Below are 20884 nucleotides of genomic sequence, written 5' to 3' on the forward strand. Positions count from 1 at the left end.
TAATACTAACTTCTCTTTGTTCTGCTTTCTCATCCCCGGACAGTGCTTCTCACTGACCAGACCCAACCAGAATTCAGTCCATATGAGAGCAGAGTATTTACTTGAATACATAGAGCAGGGCCAAGAATGAAGGAGGAGGTGGGCAGGCAGATTAGAGGACCAGTAATAAAAAGTAATGTTTTATTACCAATGTAGTGCAAATATTGATCATTAAAGAGTTCATAATACATGTTGTTGTGTGTACCACAGAGTTGGAACCATAGCTGACCGACCTCCTGCAGGTTTTCAGAGGCAGTTAACTGCATGGGGGGAGAATGCCCATCCTTCCCCCACAGAGCAGCTGGTGGCTTTGAACTGCGTGCCTTTGGGACTGCAGCACAGCTTTTTGGCACTAGGCCACCAGAGTTCCCATCAAAATATATAGGACTATATAATATTGGATATTATTATGCATAATAATCTTGACTAAATGCAAAAGGCTATTAAGAATCTTAGTTCTCAGAAGTATTTTTTTTTGGGGGGGGAGGTTAAAAATGTAGCAGATGAATTTTATGATAATCATTAAGGTCGTCATGTAAATTTCGACATGCTCTGAGGCCCAGGCCTTAACATGAATTGGAATGGAATTTTGAACATGGGAAAACGTTACTTCAGTTTAAAAATCTATGCTGTATGGGATGAGAAATTAGGACAGAGGCCTCTCTCCGGTGGTGGGGAGTATGAGGAAGCATGAGGCGCTTTGGGGGAACTGATAATGTTTTGTTTCTTGACTTGGATGTTGGTCAAAGGTATGTTCACACTGAGAACATTTATCAAGTGGAATACTTGTGATCTTCCTATGTTATTATGTTGCACTTCAACAAAAACTATTTTAAACAATGATGGGCAGCCATGAATATACTTAAATTAAAAACAAAACAAAACCAACCCTTGTCAATATAATTTTTAACCTTAAGTCTTCTCTTTAACAGCTAATAAGGATTTACTGAAACAAAGCAATGATTGTTCTGTGTGGTGGAGTCAGAACTGACCCATAGCTGACCCCCCAGAGGGTTTTCAGAGGCAGGAAATTGCATGGGAGGAGACTGTCCATTCGTCTCCCACAGAACAGTAGGTGGATTTGAACTGCGTGCTTTGGAGATTGCAGGGCAACTTAACACTACAAAGAGCAAAGCTTCAGGCAGAAGCTGCTGTGGAAAATATAATATTCGGGGATAAAATTAAGAATACTGACCTAATGGCAAGAAGCTGCGTTGCAACCCTGAAGGCACATAGATCAAATCTACCAGCTGTTCCATGAGAGAAGGATGGGTGATCTCCCTCCGTGTGATCTCCTGCTTCTTAAAACCTGCTGGAGGGTCAGTTATGGGTCTGTTCCAACTTTATGGTACACAACAACAACAACAATGCTACTTTTTTTTTCCTGTTCAGAGTTTTTTTTTTTAAATTTTAAGGAGAGGAAGACCTTTGGTGAGATGGATCGATTCTGTGACTGGAGCAGTGGGAATAAGTGCATTTGAGATGGCTAGGATGGCACAGGATAGAACAGCATTTAGAGGTCTTGTACATAGGGTCGCTATGAGTCGCAAGCGACTCAATGGCACATAACAACAACAACAACAATAATTGTAATGAACATTTACAGAGATTTTGCTACTTTATATGCAAATGAATACATTTGGACCCTTATTGCTAACGATCCTAACATTAATCTAATGAATCAATAATCCAAATATAAGAATTAAAATATTAAGAATTAAAGCCATAAAACCCTCAGAAGAAAATACTGAGGTAAACCATCAAGATTTATTTTTTGAGCAATAAAGATAAAATGAAGAAAGTGGGCTTCGCTGAAATGAAGCTGTTTTGTGCATTAAAAAACTTTACCAACAAAGTAAAGAAACACCCCACAGAATGCGAAGAAATACTTGATAAGCATAGACTGTCTATGGTTTTAATCCAGAAATCAGATAGCATTCCTATAGTCCAAGAATAAAAAGACATAGACCTTAATTAACAGCTGGGCAATGGGCTTCAATAAACATTGTTCCAAAGAAAATTTAGATCAATAGCCAGTAAACCTATACAAAAGTGCTCAGGATGGTCAGGTGGTCAGCCATTAGAGAAATGCAAAGCCAAACCACAATGAGATACCATTTCCATCCACTGTTACTATCAGCTGCTGAACTGACCTCTGATTCATAATGACGCCATGCACCATGACTGCACACCACCTGGCCCTGCACGTCTGCACGAAGGCTGTGGCTCGTACTGCTTGGGACCTTAGGGTTTTCAATGGCTATTGGGAAACACAATTCCAGGCCTGCCTTCCTGTCTGCCTTCATCTGGAGCACTACTGATACCTGTTCAACTCTACTGAAAGCCAAGTCATGGCTGCATGAGAGTCTTCAACAGGAAAGGCAAGAACTCCACCACTGAAATATCACTGCCCACCATCACACCCGTTAGGATGGTTGTTACGGGAAAGAGGGGAAAAGACAAGGGCTGGTAAGGATGTGGAGCAGCTGGAACACTTATCCATTGAGCGTTGTTGTCGTTGTTATGTGCCGCTGAGTCATCTGCAACTCCTAGTGACTCTATGTACAACAGCTCTGAAGCCTGCCCTGTCCTGAGCCACTCTCACTCACTCCGACACACCTACCTCCACTGCCCCAGTTACTCTGCCAATCCGTCTTCTCTGGGGTCTTCCTCTTCTGTGCCGTCCATCCCTCTACCCTTCCGAGCATGATGTTCTTCTCCAAGGATGGTCCCTCCTCCTGGCCATGTGCCCAAAGTATGAGACATAGCTTCAAAATCCTAGCCTCCACGGAGAAATTTGGTTTCACCCTCTCCAAGACAGACCTATTTGTTTTCTTGGCTGTCCACGGTATGTTCATGACTATTCTCCAGCACCACAACTCGAAGGTAGCGATTCTTTTTCTGTCATCCTTAGTCACTGTCCTGCTCTCTGACGCACGGTAACTAGCTGTTGAAGATCAGGACAGGATCATCCACACCTTAGTCTCTAGAGTGACAACGTTGCTTCTCAGTATGCTAACTGGAGTTAGAGGTCCCTAACTGCAGATTTTCCCAGTGCAATTTGTCTTTTGATTTCATGGCTGCTGGTGCCAAGAGTGTTGACTTTCGATCCGAGCAAGCTGTAATTGTTAACAATCTCCACCTCTTCTCCATTATGGTGCTGCCAGTTCACCCAGTATAAGAATGCAGCCATGGTGGAAAGCAGTGGTTTTTAAAAAAGCCAAACACAGAATCATCACATGACTCCACAATTTAAGTACGAGGTATGGAAGGCCCTTGGATTTAAAAGTCGGCTGGAGACTGGGGGGAAACAGATGACCTTTGTAAGGTGGGCACGCTTGTTTTGGTGAGGGTCTATGGGCATGTTTGACTGGGATTGACTGTGGAATGAATGGCCTCATGGAAGGCCCTTGGATTTAAAACGTCAGTTGTTCTATTTTGTGGGAACATTCTTCTAAGGCATATAGCACTCACATCTAAAAGGTTAATGACTTAAGTTGTCTGGTGGCCTAGTGGCAAGAAGCTGTGCTGTAATCCCAAAGGCTTGCAGTTTGAGTCTACCAGGTGCTGTATGGAAGATTAATCTCCTTCTGTGAGATTAACTGCTTCTTAAAACTTGCTGGGGGCTCAAATATGGGCTGGTTCAACTCCCAACAACTTCAATGATTATAGAAAGATACTATTTCCATGCCCTTAATTTGCCATACCGAGGTAATCTGGGTTTGTTGTGACACTGAACCTTGTGACACTGGGGTGTCAAATGTCATAACAGTTGCCCATGGTGGACAGTGTTTACTGGAACTCCCAGTTTAAGCCAGGTTTGGAAGCAGGAGTGGTATCCACTTCCTAAACCATATGCCTCTGGAAACTCTATGAACTTGGAGAAACAACGATAGCTACAGAAAGGCTTCAAGTCTTTTGCTCATAGTGTTGCTATGAGTTGTGCTTGACTCAATAGCAATCAATAACAACATCTTGACCCAAAAGCATTGAACAGAGGGACTCAAACAGATACTAGAACTTCAATGTTCACTGCAGCACTATTCACCATCCCAACTGACGGACACCCCCAAGTAGCCATCAAGAGATAAATGGGTATATAAAATATAGTATGTATCCATACATGGAATATTATCCAGTCACAAAGAGTAAGGAAATTGCAATACACTCTATAATAAGGATTAAGCGTGCAAGTACTAATGCTACGTAAAATATACAAAAAGGAAGACAAATACTGTGAATCTTCTTGTATGAACTAACCAGAAAAGGCAAACAATAATGACAAATGTTCATTACTGATTACCAGGGGGGCCGCTCAAGTCAACGACAAGCTATTTCTTGGGAGGTAATAGTTTTTGTTTAAGGGGATGAAAAACATTTGAAAATGCACAGTGATGAAGGCAGCACAGAATGGAGAACACAACTGATATCACTCAAAGGTACATGCAGAAATGGTGAAAATAGAAACAAACAAGCAAAAATTTACTATAATAAAATGAGAGGGAGCCCATGCTTCTTAGGGGATTCTGGGTAAAGCGGTTAAGTGCTTGGCTCTCTCGGCAGTTCCAGTTCACTCTAGTGATGCCTTGTAAGAAAAGCCTGGTGATCTACTTGCAGCAAAATCAGACATGTGTTGAAACCCCTACAAGCTTCCCCTCTGTCAGAGTCAACTTGATGGTAATTTTTTTTTGCTTTTTAAACACCACAAACTTTTGAACTTTTTAAAAATTTTATTATTTTTTGGTGTGTGTACCATCAAATCGGATCTGACAGGTGCAGGAGGAGGTTGCCCCTCCTTCTGCAGCAGAGCATCTGGTGGATTCGAACCGCGCACCTCTGGGATTGCAGTGCAGCTTCTTGCTACTAGGCCACCAGAGCTCCCTTAACTTTTTTTTTTTTAAATTATTTTTTTGTGCATGTACCGTCAAATCTGATCTGACTGGTACAGGAGGAAATTGTCCCTCTGTCTCTGGCAGAGCATCTGGTGTATGCAAACTGTGTACCTTTGGGATTGCAGTATAGCTTCTTGCCACTAGGCCACCAGAGCGCCCCAACTTTTTGTTTTTTTTTTAAAGAGGCTCTTTATGCGATTAGGTATTATTGTCACGACAGGAGTCCAGAACGAAGGCTGCATAGTGGAGTGGACCTGGGGGAGGGATTGTACAACAATGGGGGAACTTTTCTTTTGCTTTTCAAAGAGAAGAGTGTACTGGGGTGGGAAGGGGCTGGGAGGGGAGAAAAGTGCCACAATGAATGAATGGAAATCCAAAGTCTCTGTAAATTTTCATTAAAATTAATAATAATAAAAAAAAGAGGCTATTGTGGCTTTGTGGTAAGGAATTGTACTGCCAACCAAAGGTATGTGGTTCGGTTCTACCAGGTGATCCAAAGATGGGCAGTCTTTTTTTTTTTTCTATATTTTATTAATTTTCATAAACATTTACAGAGATTTTGGGTTTCCATTCATTCCTTGTTGCACTAAGATGGGCAGTCTTTTACCGGGCGATTTACTGACTCTGAAAACCTGCTGGAGAGCCAGCTATGAGTCAGTTCTGATTTGATGGCACACAACAAACACAATATAGGGAAACTCTGGTGGCCAAGCAGGTAAGGAACTATGTTGCTAACCCAAAGGCACAAGGTTCGAATCCACTAGCCGCTCCGCAGAAGAAGGAAGGGCAATCTCCTCCCTTGCTGTTTATGGTCCCTGAAAACTAGGGGAGGTTTGCGATGAGTTGGTTCCATCTTAATGGCAAACAACAATAACAACAACAACAGATAATGATTTTGGCTAAAATCTGATAATGGGATTGGGGACGAGTGAAGTATACTAAGTCATATGCCCTTATGCTAAATTACTCTCAGAAGAGAGAGCTTTTATAGCTCCTGTATTTTTTTTTAAATAAAAATTTTTATTTTGTACTGGTTTACTTTCAAAGCTCATATACATGGTTTTTCACATCAGATCGTTCCCATTTCTTTTACCCACCCCTCTCTCCACCCATCCAATTGCATCTTTTAAAAAATAACAACTTTTTTTGTCCCTCAATTCCCATATAATTTAGTGGTAACTGCCCTTAAAGATCTCAGCACTTCTAGTTATTCACTCTCCCTTTTCCCTAGACTAACTTTCTGCCTAAAATACACTTGGCACTGAAAACAGAATTGGAAACACTTCAGAAGAGTGTTTAAATGAAAACTCAAGACACACTAAATCCAGACCCCAGCAGTTATGCTTACTTTAAGACTTTTTCCTGCTTCTTATCTATGTTTTATGTCAGTGTTTTTCAGATTATCTTCTTCAATTCTTAAGTTTTAGAAGGTGCTTTAATAAGAGCTGTATGTAGGCAGGAGGGAGGCGTGCCAGTGGGGAACTGAGATCCGTTTTTATTTAACGGAGTCTATGCAACGTTTCACCGAAGGATTTTGTTGCTAAAACAATTTTAAAAATCTAAACTTCAGATTGGTATAGTTTAACCAGCAGATCTTAGAGTTACTTTTTCTCTGTTATTTTTTTTTAAATACCCTTTGAAATGGAAAAATTAGAATCCATGTTCAAAAGGCAATGAACTCTACCTGAAGTAAAGGGACGAAATCCTCCTGTTCCAGGGTGTTGCAGTTGGGTTTTGCCAGGAGATAGATGAACTTGGAGGCATCATCATGATGGTCGTTCAGCAACCTACGAAGAAGAACACAGCGTCTTAGGGAAGACTGCCTATGCCGAACAAACAATGACTGCAGCTTCAACAGCTGGTGATTTCAGGCTGGACCTGAAGATCGAAGAGCTTCACAGATTAAGTCGTCTGGTGGCCTAGTGGCAAAAAGCTGTGCTGTAATCCTAACATGCCCGGAGTTCAAGTCCACCAGCTGCTCTGTAGGAGAAGGATGGCCAATCTCCTCCTGTGAGATTAACTGCTCCTGAAAACTGGTTGGGGTAGGGGGTCAACTATGGGCTGGTTCCAACTCCACGGTACACAACAATAATTTAATGGTTAAAGAAAGAGAATTTTTCCACGTCCTTGATTTTGCGAATGGGGCTTCTTAATAAAAGCTCAGTAGTGAGAGGGTACATTCTGTAGAATGCTTCTTGTGTGGAGAGCAGGATTAAATGAAGTACTGCCGGGTACATTTATGTGTTATCAAAATACATTTGAGTGCACACAGCTCTGGAGACAATGGGGTAACTGATGTGCTGTGCTTAGGCTTAGAGAGAGCAGAAGAAGTGAATTTGTCAAAACTTCTACTTATATATCATGGATGCTATATGATCTTTCAAAATAAAGCATCATCCCTAATATATATTATATATTATATATTAATTATATATTATATATTAAATATTATTTGTGGGACAATGTCCAGTCAGGTCCAGCACAAGATGTGTTTGGAACCAGAACCTGTGTCTTTTAAGTGAAATTTCAAAAGCTTTCTATAAGATTGACTGGAAATGTGTCAGTTAACGTAGGGAGGGGGAACCTCACCAGAGAGTCTATAAAGTAGGGAAGGAAAGTATTGTGGGTGGAAACCAGCATGTTCATGAGGCAGGACAGCCCGGGTGGAGGGACAAGTAGACACACACTGGTGACACTTATGACAAGAGCGTGGACTGCCGGACGGCTGGACAAGGGGGCAGAAGCAGATCCTGGAGGTCTTTTGACGTTAGTCAAGAAGCTTGGATTTTACAGTTGATGCCACAGTGAAATTTTAAACAGGACAGTGAGGTGACCTTATGGATTTTGAGACATCTCACTATGGTGTTCCTTTTTAAAAAAAATTAATTTTTTAAATTTTAGTTTTTATTGTATTATTTTTACGTGTACCGTCAAATCAGATCTGACTGGTACAGGAGGAGATTGCCCCCTCCTTCTCCAGCAAAGCATCTGGTGGATTTGAACCGCGTACCTCTGGGATTGTAGTGCAGCGTCTTGCCACTAGGCCACCAGAGCTCCTTCTAAAAATTAATTTTAATGAAAGTTTACAGAGACTTAGGGTTTCCATTCATTCATTGTTGCACTTTTCTCCCTGCCTACCCTTCCCCCCAATTCACTCCTCTTCTTGAAAAGTAAAATAAAAACTCTTTCATTTATGGTGTTACCTTTAAAGAATGGAGTGGCAGAGACAGGGTGGTGCTCAGGACACTGTGACACTTATTTAAGGCAGAAATGATGGGGCCTGAGCACGGATACTAATGGTGAAATGAACAGAAATGAAAGGCCTTGGTCCTTGTTGGGTTTGGGGGGTGAGAGGGAGAAGGGAAGTAGTAATCACTGCAAACTTTCTCTCTTGCCATTTTCACGCTGCTCCAGTATCTCAGAATACAGCCTGTCTTAGAATACATCATCTCTGCTTATATTATGCTCCCTATTCTGTAAGGAACAACTAATAATCCACTGCTTTCAAGAGGCTTTGCCTGACACGGAAACCCTTCATTGATCTTTGTACTGTTTAATTGATAGGATATTACATATACCAGTAAGTGGTCCTGTTGCTGTGTACTGCAGACTTGGAACCAACCCACAGCTGACCCTCCAGCCGGTTTTCAGAGGCAGTTAATTGCACGGGGGGAGACTGCCCATCCTTCTCCTGCTAAGTAGTCCTAGCGGCCTAAAGTTCAAGGTGCCTAACTCAAACCACAGCCTCTTCAATCCCTTGCTTTGCATCTGAGAGATGGACAATAAGTAATTATAATAGAACAAAGACTGACTCCTGTGAGATGTTGTGTTGGAGAAGAGCGCTGGGCTTCAACAAACACATATGCCTTGGAGAAAGTGCAAGCAGAGTGCTCCTTGGAAGCAAGGATGGCGACGTTTCTTCTCACTTACGTTGGGCATGTTGTTAGGAGGAGGTATTCTGTGGAAAAGGACATATGCTTGGAAGGGTGGAGGCACAGTGGAAGAGAGGAGGACCCCCTACGAGACAAACTGACGCACTGGCTGCAGCAATGAGATCGAGTGTATCAGAGATGATAAAGACGGAATAGGATTGACAGGATTCAGATCCGTTCTTCACAGGGTCGTTATGAGTTGTACTTGACTCGATGGTACCTAATAACAGCAACGAATCCACAGTGGCACCCTGGCTACATGCTTGGCTGGTAGCTTGGCTGGTGAGGGAGAGAGGTGACAGTACGTGTCAGCAAAGCTTACACTCGATGGGGCTGTGAGGTGCTGTTGTTGTGAGGTGTTGTTGCTGAGTATGACTCATAGTGACCTCATGAACAACCAGTCTGAACCCTGCCCTAGCCCGTGCCGTCCTCACCATCTCTGACACACTCAAGTCCATTGCCACAGTCACTGTGCCAACCCATCCGGTTGAGGGGCTTCCTTGCTCCCGCCTTCCCAAGCATGTCCCTCTCCAAGGAATAACCTCTCCTAGCAACCTGCCAGAGTATGTGAGACGAAGCTTCGTCATCTTTGCCTCCGATGGTCTGTATTTCATCTTTTTAACAGGGTTACTTCTCAGAACTCACTGTGGAAATCGGCTCATAGCCGACCCTCTGCTGGGTTACTGAGGCTGTAAATCACACGGGACAACTGCCTGTCTCTCTGTCATGAGGTCATTGGTGGCTGTGCATGGCCAGGGGCTCAGACTTTGGGTTAAGAAAGCCACGCTCGGCACACCACACCACCAGACTGTACACCATGCCACCAGACTGTGCACCACGCCACCAGACTGTGCACCACGTCATCAGACTGTGCGCCACACCATCAGACTGTACGCCACGCCAGCAGACTGTGCACCACGCCATCAGACTACACCACGCCAGCAGACTGTGCGTCACGCCAGCAGACTGTGCGCCACGCCAGCAGACTGTATGCCACTCCAGCAGACTGTGCACCATGCCAGCTGACTGTGCACCACGCCACCAGACTGTGCACCACGCCACCAGACTGCACCACGTCATCAGACTGTGCACGTCATCAGACTGTGTGCCACACCATCAGATTGTACACCACGCCAGCAGACTGTACACCACGCCACCAGACTGTACACCACGCCACCAGACTGTGCACCACGCCACCAGACTGTGCACCACACCAGCAGACTGTACACCACGTCACCAGACTGTACACCACGCCACCAGACTGTGCACCACGTCACCAGACTGTGCACCACACCATCAGACTGTGCACCACGTCATCAGACTGTGCGCTGCCACCCGACTGTGCACCACGCCAGCAGACTGTGCAGGGTCATGAGGAGGCAGAAAAGACTCAGCAGCGCCCGGTCACACCAGATGCCCTACGCCACTGGCCTCTAACAGGTGGCAGGTAGAGCTCTTTGTTCTTCTGAACACCGAGCCTCACGCTTCACAGAGAGAAGACTCTGACAAAAGGCTTGTGATCTAACAGATGTATGCTTACCTGCCTTCATTTGTGATTATTATAGCGAGAGTCAGGTCCTTTGTTGTTAGTCTCCTTACAATCTTTCAGGCTTCCGAGGTTTGAGTAAATACACATTTCAGAAAGAGATGAGCTCAAAAGGCAGGGATGTCACAGCTCTTTAGCCGCTAGGCCACCAGAGCTCCGTGTCGAAACATTAGTAGAAGAAAATAAATTATCCAAGGCTGTATTACTTGGAAGAATGTAAAAAAAAAAAAAAGGCAGGGATGGGAAGCCTCTCTCAGGATTAGAAAATGGGTGGGTTGATCCCAACAAAAAATAAGTACCTATTTTTTTAAATTTTTAAATATACAAATGCAACTTGTAAAAGAGAACAGAAGGGAGTGAGTAGCATTCCCAGAGCAAAAAGTCAAATGTGACTGTGTTTCTGCTCTCAGAAGCACGAACGGGAAAAAGAGCTGAAGGATGACTGTCAGCTAAAGCTCGTGGCCAGTGAATTCTATCTGGCGAAAGAAAAGGAAATTGTAAGAGAGATGAAAGTTAGAGAGAGAGAAAGCCAACACAGGTATTCTAAACTAGCACCTCCTAAGGAAAGGTTTGTTTAGTTAACAGAGAAATGACATGTTGACATGCAAAGGCAAAAGAAAGCAATGTCTAATAAAGCTGGGAAAATATTTGCAAGGAGCTCTGTAAATAAGCTGGTGTTCTAGGAACTACGCTAAGCTTCCGTAGTGCAGTGATTATTCCATTCACCTAACATGCGAAAAGTCCCAGGTTCAAAGCCAGGTGGAAACAGAATAACTCCTGTAGGAGCTCTGGTGGCCTAAGTGGCAAGAATCAGTGCCACAATCTCAAAGGCACCTGGTTCGAACCCATCAGCTGCTTATTCAGGAGAAAGATGGGCAATCTCCTCCTGTGTGATTAAGTGCCTCTGAAAACCCGCCAGAGGCTCAGCTATGCGTTGGCTCTGATTTGATGGCACACAACAACAACAGCAAATTCATGGAAATGTCAGTGCTCTTGATTCGGACTTTTACTCACATATGAACAAAGCTCCTTTGTTAGAGAGCTCTGGTGGCCTCGTGGTAAGAAGCTGTACTGCAATCCCAAAGACAAGCAGCTCAAATCTACCAGCTGCTCTGTGGGAGAAGGACGGGCAATCTCCTCCTGTGTGATTAGCTGCCTCTGAAAAGCCACTGGAGGGTCAGCTGTGGGTCATTTCTTACTTGGCACTACACAACAACTAAGAATTCAAATACAAAAAAGGCTGTGTAGCAGTGTTTTCCACCTAAAAATGACCCAAGTGTGAAAAAAAAGACCCCAAACAAACAACAAAACACAACTGAGAACATAGATATGAAATGGACAGTAGAGCATGAAAAGAAGAGAGATCAAACGGGCAGAAAGGAAGTTGTTTATGATAAGACCACTTGGAGGACAGGCAGCAAAGCCTTCAGCCCATGGGCACGCCGACAGGAGGGAGATATTCATGACTTTTGTAGTCGATTTTATTATTTAAGAACATAGAAAGCCACAGGAAATGTAACAGTGGTCTTGGGCCCACAGTGACTGTAACAAAAGGGCTGAAGATTGTAAGAATAGCTCAGGATAGAGCAAGGTTCCGATCTGTTGCTCATCGGGTCCTAGAGAGCCATGATCAATTCGACAGTATCTAACCACAACAATTATACTGGAGGAGGAGTTCTGGAAGCACTGCAGACGGTCAAGGACTATAATCTGCAATACGAATCGAAGTTCAGCATCAAGAAAACAAAGATTCTTACCACTGGGCCAACTGGCAGCATCATGATAGATGGTGAAGAGATTGAGACTGTTAACAAGTTCAGTTTGCTCTGTTCCACAATCAACATACTTGGCACCAGCAGTCAGGAAGTCACAAGATGAATTACATTTAGAAAAATTTGCTGTCAGGGACCTCTCCAGAGAATGGAAGAGCAACGATGTCAGTCTAGAGACTAAGGTGCACCTGATGCAGGCCATGGTCTTCACAGTTACTTGTCATGTATCAGAGAGCTGGACAATGACCAAAGATGAAAGAAGAACTGATGCCTTTGAGTTATGGTGCTAGAGAAGCGTATTGAACTTACTGTGGACTGCCAAGAGAACAAACAGGTCTGTCTTGGAGAAGCTGAAACCAAGCTGCTCCTTGGAAGCAAGGATTTTGAGACTCCATCTCATATACTTTGGGCATGTAGCCAGAAGGTACCAGTCTTTGGAGAAAGACATCTTGCTTAGAAGGGTAAAGGGACAACACAGGAGAGGAAGACCCTTGATGAGATGGATTGACATAATAAATGGAGTAATGCGTTCAGGTGGTTAAAGACAGTGAAAATGGCCGAGGACATTGGTGGTGGTTGACTCAATGGCACATAACAACAACATATGCCAAAGTATAAGCCAAAATGCTTTAATTCTGTAGCATTGGGAAGTTGTTTTTTGTAGGAAAAAGTTGTACTATATTACAAATGGGTCCAAGTTGCTTTATGCAGAAGGTACAATGGACCCGAAACTACAAACGTCTTCTCCCAGGTCCATGTGGAAGCCTAAACCGTCATACTTCACAGCTTAGTCTCTCCAGGTAGCCACACTTTGTTGTTGTTAGGTCTGTTAAGCTGGTTCGAACTCATAACCTCTTATTTACAAACAAAACCAAAATAGCCTGGTCTGTACCTTCCTCACGACGGTGGCTGGGATTAAGTCCACTGTTGAAGCCTCTGTGTCAACACAGCTCATTGAGGGTCTTCCCCCTTTTCACTGGCCCTCAGATTTATCACGCGTGGAGTCTTTTCCAGAGACCAGCCCCTTCGGATAATACATCCAAAGTATGTGAGACGAAGTCTCATCATCTACCCTTTTAAGGCGTCATCTCCTTCATTCATGACAGACTGGATCCTTCCTCTCGCAGTGCACAGAGCAGCCAAAAATTCTTCTCCAACATCAAAGTTCAAAGGCATCAGATCTTTGGTTTTCCTTATTCACTGTCCTGTCTTTTACTTGATTTCACCTAAAACACCCTGGCTTTTAGAAAAGGCATTTTAAGAGCTCTCCACGGAGCGCCCACTAGAGGGCAGCCAAGCCATTTTAGTATCTGGCCTTTGACAGGTCCACACTCACTGATCCAGATGCTTTTTTAAAAAGGGGCAGTTGCTTATGCCAGAGAGCTTCATAAGCAGATTCCTGCAGCTATACTCAAATGGAAGGTTTTTACTTCAGGCTTTTCTCTTGGCTCTTCCACATCCCCCAGCCGTTTTTGCTTTTTTTTTTTTTTTTTGCAGAATTTTCTTTCCCATGCAGATAAAACGAAAATGATTCAACTCAGCTAAAGAAATACAGCTGTTGTGGCTGTTGCTCTAACCAAGACCATAAACGTCTATCCCATCTCAGCACAAAAACCAGCTGTTACTTTCCGTGATTTTAAGTGGTCAACTGTCGATAAACCAAGCTGGACAAAAGCCTTTCTTTACTTTACTGAGCCTCAGAATCATAAACAGAGGTTCTCAGGATATTCCAAAGAACTTGATGTAAGTAGTTTGAGTATTTGGCTCTAATCTCTTATAGAATGCTCTATTTTACTTTCATTTCTCAGCTTGTTGAAAGCCTTTTATGAAACAACTATGACTCATATCTTGCTGCTTCCCCAGCTTGTTAGATGGGAAACAACGCTGAATTCAGTGGCTGAAGATTGCTCCAATGAGAATCGTATCACACTCTCTTCTATTCTTTTTCAGCTTCACACTCTGACTCAGGGATCAGTCAGGGGCGGGGCAGCTAGCTAAGCAGAAGCCAGACCTGAACTTAACACATTTCATGGTCTTTAACTCTGCTAGTATTATAAGCTGATTTGAAATCATAATAACAACAGACAAATTCTTTCCCAACCCTACCGTCCAGGTGAAGTGGCAGGGAAGGGATGAGGGTTCTAAGCTGATCAACCTTTCCGTTCAGGTCCCGGGCTCTACTTTCTTTCCCCAGGATTTCGGCTGCCAGAAATAACAATGGAAAAATCCCCAGTGGATGGATGCCAGTTCCACTGCTAGCCACACCTGTTAATTAGTTTTTTTCTTGCTATTTCTAGCCTCTAAGGAATTCCTCCAGTTTTATGCCTACTTACCCACTTTTTTTTTTTTTTAAAGATTTCTCACGTGAATTTTGGCTGAAAATAAAGAACAACAGAAAGATGGGGGGGAAAAAACCCAACCCAACAAACCCAGACATTTCTTAGCTTTTACACAGCAGTTTTCAGTTTGCTTTCAGAGAGGTGATGTGGTGACCACAGAAGTTGATTTGCATTGTCAGCCAGGCCGTCTATAAGGAGTGGTGATCCTGGGGTTCTTTCATTTCTCAGTATTTCGACAACTTAAACTAACTGGTCCTTGTTTTAAAAATGGCTCACACCCACGAAGCACTTGGTAGCTTTTAGTGTAAGCAGAGTTCTTTTCATGAAGTCCATTAGCTGGAAAAACCTAATACACTCTGGTCACTTTAGTTTTAATGTAATACATGAAAAATGGAACCTACTGCTAGATTTTTTTAATTGAAATGTTAATGAAAGTTTATAGACTTTGAATTTTCAATCATTCATTCATTGTTGCACATTTTCCTCCCTGCCCACACCTCCCCCCAGTTGGTTTTTCTCTTTGAAAAGTAAAAAAAACCCCAAACTTTCATTATTATACAATCCCCCCCTAGCCTACTCCCCCATGAAGCTCTCATTCTGGACCCTTGTCATGAAAATAAGACCTAATCATATATTCCTTTCAAACAGTTCTCTCCCTCATCTGTTTCAATGTAGTATAAAGTATTTAAACCCTCTTTTCTTATATTCTCCCTAACCTCAATGTCAGTCCTGTTTTATAACAGTGGCACTATACAGTATTTGTCCCTTTGTGACTGAGATATTTCACTCAGCATAGTATCTTCCAGGGTTATCCATTTTGTATAATATTTCATGAATTCCTTAATTTTCAATCCTTCTGCTAAATTTTTAAAAATACAAACTCATTTACTAATTAATCACTAGGCTTTCAAGCATTATATTAGAAAAGATTTTTAGGTGTTGGGTAGGCTTAGAAGCCACCTTCAGATTTATTTTCTTCTGGTTAATTTAATATGTTAATTTTAAATAATCATGCTGTTGTGTGCCTCCAAGTCGGAAGTGACTCCTAACTGACTGTCCAGTGGGTTTTCAGAGGCAGTAGACAGCCTGGGAGAAGATGACCCCTCCTCCCCCCTGATGGATTTGAACGATGTGTTTCTGGGATTGCAACACAGCTTCTTTACCACTTGGCCACCAGAGTGCCCTAAATTAATCATTACCGTTGCTGGCTTCTTTCGAGTTGGAACTCTCCCATAGCTGACCCTCCAGTGGGTTTTCAAAGGCAGCTAGTCACGTTGCAGGACCAACAGTCAACATTAAGACAGATGGAGAAAGGACTGAAGCTGTTAATCGTTTCATCTTACTTGAATCAACAATCAACACTTTGGTACCAAAAGTCACGAAATCAGGAGACATACTGCACTGGGCAAGTCCACCTTTGAGGACCTCTCCAGAATGCCAAAGAGCACTGATGTAAGTTTGAAGACTAAGGTGCACCTTTTTTAGGCCATGGTCTTCTCAATCACCTGCTATGCTTCAGAGAGCTGGACAGTGAGTAAGTATGGCAGGGGAAGAACTGATGCCTTTGATTTGAGTTGTAGGGCTGGAGAAGAGTGCTGAATATCCCACGGACTGCCAAAAGAACAAACAGCTATGTCTTGGGGGGAAAAGTGCAGCCTGAGTGCTCCTTGGAAGCAAAGATGGTGGAGCTACAGCTTTCATACTCTGGACATGCAGTTAGGTGAGGCTATTCCTTGAAAAGGGACTTCGTGTCTGGAAGGATGAAGGGTCAGAGAAGGAGAGGAAGATCCCCCAATGAGATGGACGGACACAGTGACTTCAGCAGTGGTTTCGAGTGTGCCAGAAGTGCTGAGGGCAGTGATAGGGCAGAGTTCAAGTCATAGGGTTGCTGTGTAAGTCGTACTTGACTTGCCAGCACCTAACAACCAATCACACGGGAGGAGACTGCCCATCCTTCTCCTTGGAGCAGCAAGTGGGTTTGAACCACATGCTTTTGGGATTGCAGTGCGGCTTCTATCACTACCACTGTGTTGTTGTGTGACAATGAATGAGAACTGACCCACTGCTGACTCTCCAGTGGGTTTTCAAAGACTGTAAATCTCACAGGAGGAGAATGCCCATCTTTTCTGCCGTGGAGCGGCTGGTGGGGGTAGATTCGAAGCGTGCACCTTTGGAATTGCAGCATAGCTTTTCACCAGGAAGCCGTCAGATGCTGTGTACCACTAAGTCAGAACCGACCTGTAGCTGACCCTCAGGTGGGTTTTCAAAGGCAGTTAATTGCACAGGAGCAGCTGGTGGATTTGAACTGCGTGCCTTTGGGACTGCAGCACAGGTTCTTACCCACGAGGCCACCAGCGCTCCCTAATAAAAATACAGCTCAACATAATTTCCCAACAGTTAACCAAGGAGGGATATCTAGAACAGAAACAGTGAGAACAACATGATTAGAGAGGGAAAGATTAGTTAAAAAAAGGTAGAAATCAGGAGGTGGAAAGGAAATGGGAAAGATCCAGTGGGGATCTGGAAAGATGGGGTAATGGAGGGCATAGGTCAATGGTGATTAAATTTATAAAACATTATAAATAGGAATGATTTCATGAAACACGATGTAAATGAAGGATAGTGTGAAACACAATGTATGTGAACTTTGTATGCAAACCAATATAAAATAAAAATTAACCTCCCCCAAATAAAGAGGTAGAAAGGGCAAGCTCTCCTAAAATGCATAAATATTAGCAGATCAAGAAATAGCCCCTTCCTTCTGGCAGTGACAATCTCCCTGTGTGAACAAATGTCTCAGAAAAGACCTCCTTCGCCCTGAAAAGAGGAAACACAGGAAATGCCTGGTGCAGATACGTCCTACTGTGCGCATGTAATATACTACAAATACTACTAAAATGCTACAAGATCACCATGGTTTTCTGCCAACCACAAAGAGTAGTTTCGCGTGTTGGCTGCTCCCCTGTCTTTTGCCTAAGGAGGGGAAACAAGGTTCACTGAAGGATGCCCCATCAGACGGAAGCAGCCCCTCGAAACCCTGAAGCAAGATGAGTGGGAAGCCATCTGAACAAACACACTTTGAAAGAAAGAAAGAAAAGAAGTAACTCTTACAGTAAAAAGAAGGGAAGAAATAAAGAAAGAAGAAAGTCGAGTTTAAATTTGAGAAACTAATCAGAATGTCAGAGTTCAGGAACATCTTGCTAAAGTGCTATTCGTTTGTACCTTAACTGGATCCTTAAAAAAAAAAAAATAATGATTCAAAGCCATTAGAATTCAGTTATTTTTAATATCAAATAGGTAAGGTTCCAGATCTTGAGAATGGACATCTTTTTTTATATCTTTTGTCTGTGTGGATCACAATAAGCTGTGGCTGACTCTGAGAAAAACGGGAATCCCAGAACATTTGATTGTGCTAATGTGAAACTTATACTTGGACCAAGAGGCAGTTGTCAGAACAGAGCAAGGAGACACTATATGGTTCAAAATCAAGAAGGGGGTTTGTCAGGGATGTATTCTGTCTCCATACCTTTTCAATCTGTATGCAGAACAGATCATCTAAGACGCTGGGCTATACTAAGAAGAATGTGGCATCAGGATTGGTGGAAGAATTATCAACAACCTGCGTTATGCAGATGACACAACCCTTCTTGCTGAAACTGAGGAGGACCTGAAGTGCTTGCTGCAGAAAATCAAGGACTACAGCCTCCTATATGGACTGAAGCTCAACATCAAGAAAACAAAGATTCTAACCACTGGGCCAACTGGCAGCATCAGTATGGATGGTGAAGAGATTGAGATAGTTAACAGTTTTAATTTACTTGGCTCCACAGTCAGTGCTCTTGGTAACAGCAGCCAGGAAATCAAGAGACGAATTGCCTTGGGAAAGTCAGCTGTGAGGGACCTCTCAAAAATACTGAAGAACAACGATGTCAGACTGGAGACTAAGGTGTGCTTGATCCAGGCTCTAGTCTTCGCAATTACATGCTATGCATCAGAGAGTTGGACAGTGAATCGGGATGATAGAAAGAGAATTGATGCCTTTGAGCTGTGGTGCTGGAGAAGAGTGTTGAATATACCATGGCCTGCTAGGAGAACAAACAGGTTTGTCCTGGAGAGGGTGAAGCCAGAATGTTCCCTGGAGTCAAGGATTCTGAAACTTCGTCTGACATACTTTGGGCATGTTGCAAGGAGGGACTGGACCTTGGAAAGGGACATAATGTTTGGCAGAGTGGAGGGGAGGCGAAGGAGAGGAAGACCCTCGATGAGATGAATTGATTCTGTGACTGGAGTGGTGGAAATAAGTGTGTTTGAGATGGCTAGGTTGGCACAGGATAGAAGAGCGTATAGAGCTCTTGTACATAGATAGGGTCGCTATGAGTCGCAAGAGACTCGATGGCACATAACAACAACAACAACATATGAAACATGCAGTTTGCTCCCCTTCAAGGACAATTCTTACTTTATCTCTGCAGCCACATTCAAAGGATGAGGCCCAAATTTAACAAGATGAAGTAAATGAAGAAAGTTGTACACAGCGAGTAAAGGGGAATTTCTACAAAGTAGAATACCTACCAAGATAAATACAATGGCAAAGAACCTGTCTGTGGGTATAAACTATGTGAGTCACCGACTTTTACTTCTCAAAGGGAAAAGGCATAGAGCGTAAACGTTTGCAGAGCACTGCGTGAGGACCACACAGCTCTTTGCTTAGCCCCCGGGGAGGACCGCCCACATACTCACTTTGTCCACAACTCGAGGAATGCCTGGGCCGATACAAAGCCTGTCCTTTCTCCCTGCGCGGCCCTGAACATAGGAGCTTTCCAATAGAGAGGGCAGCCACAGACCTGCCAATGAAAAACACACATCAGTCAACAGGCAGTGAAGAGATGCCACGGCCATGGCTCAGCGGGCAGACTACAGCTCAGGCCTGGTCAAACAGGGCCGTGTGCTGTTGTTGTTGTTGTCAGAACCAACTCTTCGCTGACCTTCAGGTGGATTCTCAGAGGCAGTTAATTGCACAGGAAGAGACTGCCCATCTTTCTCCTGTGGGGCAGGTGTTGGATTTAAACCACGTGCCTTTGCGAGTGCAGTGCCGCGTGTTACTGATAGGCCACCACAGCTTCCCAGGGCCACAAGCTACTGGAGTCCATGTAGAGACAGAGGCAGGGAGTAAACAAAAGCAAAATATACACTCAGAAGAAAGCGGGTGAAGACACCCGTTCGCCTTTCCTCTTAAGTTTACTTATGGTCATATTTCTTTCTCTTATCCGTCAAGTTAAGACCACTAGCCACTTTCTGAAAACAAAAACACAACCCATCTCATAGCATATGTTTTAGCTGCATTACAATCCCAAAGGCACGTGGTTCGAATCCACTAGCTTCTCTGAGGGAGAAGGGTGGCCAATCTCTTGTGCGATTTACTGCCTCAGAAAACATGCTGGAGGGTCAGTCAGCTATGGGTGGATTCTGCTTCAATGGTGCACATCTACAGAAACAGGAATGAGTGAATATCATGGGTGCATACGCCCTTCCTCCTAACAACAAAAATACAGCTATCTTTCTTATTTTTTTCTTGTTGTGTACCGTCAAATCGGATCTGGAGGAGATGGTTCCTCTTTCTCCAGTGAAGCATCTGGTGGATTTGAACTACGCACCTTTGGGACTGCAGCACACCTTCTTGCCATTAGGTCACCAGAGCTCCCTTATGACACCTTTAGTACTTGGTCACCTGGTGTATTGCACTCTTTCACTTCCCACCCTCACTCTTCTTTACCTATTAAGTCTCAGGTAAAAGAAGAACTAGAAAAACTCATTGTTGTTACGTGCCATTGAGTAGGAACTGACTCACAGCTGATCCTCCAGCAGGTTTCAGAGGATATAAACCACATGGGAGGAGACTGCCCATCTTTCCCCTATGAAGCAGCTGGTGGATTTGAACCATGTGCCTTTACCTTCGCAGTGCAACTCCTTGTCACACAGCCACCAGAGTTCCCCTGGAGCAAAGCTCAGTCTGTGGAAAACAAGGAGCCCTTACATGTAACTTCAGTGGTTACAAGTCAGCTAAAAGATGAAAGGCAAAAATAAAAATGCTATCATATATTTATATATTAGCAGCTAGCACGAATGGCTACATTATCAGAAAAGCCTCAGAAAGAACTAGGAATGAATGCACTACAATTGCAGTACTTTAGAATGTAATACAACTTCAGTACTTTAAAATGCCATTTTTCTCTCCCTCCTCAATAAAAAGTTCTTCAATGAATAACAAATCCTTTACTCTTACGAAAGCATTCTTTACTCTTACGAAAGCATTCTTATCAAACCTGCCTTTATACTAAAGAGTAAACTCTTCTCTACAAGCAGT

The 20884-nt window shown here is 43.4% G+C and overlaps 1 protein-coding gene across 2 annotated transcripts in view; it reads right to left on the reverse strand.

Moving 5' to 3' along the window:
• Positions 1-20884, reverse strand: part of PPP2R3A (protein phosphatase 2, regulatory subunit B'', alpha) — a 129267-nt gene that overhangs the window by 76273 nt on the left and 32110 nt on the right. For both annotated transcript variants that reach the window (XM_006883367.1, XM_006883368.1), the window contains exons 3-4: positions 19261-19364; positions 6616-6718 (exon numbers count right to left, since the gene is read on the reverse strand). In XM_006883367.1, the coding sequence (XP_006883429.1) occupies positions 6616-6718; positions 19261-19364 (207 nt within the window). The remainder of the gene's footprint in view (positions 1-6615; positions 6719-19260; positions 19365-20884) is intronic.

The sequence above is a fragment of the Elephantulus edwardii genome, unplaced genomic scaffold (genome assembly GCF_000299155.1).
Source record: "Elephantulus edwardii isolate Elephantulus edwardi_28Jun2011 unplaced genomic scaffold, EleEdw1.0 scaffold00027, whole genome shotgun sequence".
NCBI lineage: Eukaryota > Metazoa > Chordata > Mammalia > Macroscelidea > Macroscelididae > Elephantulus > Elephantulus edwardii.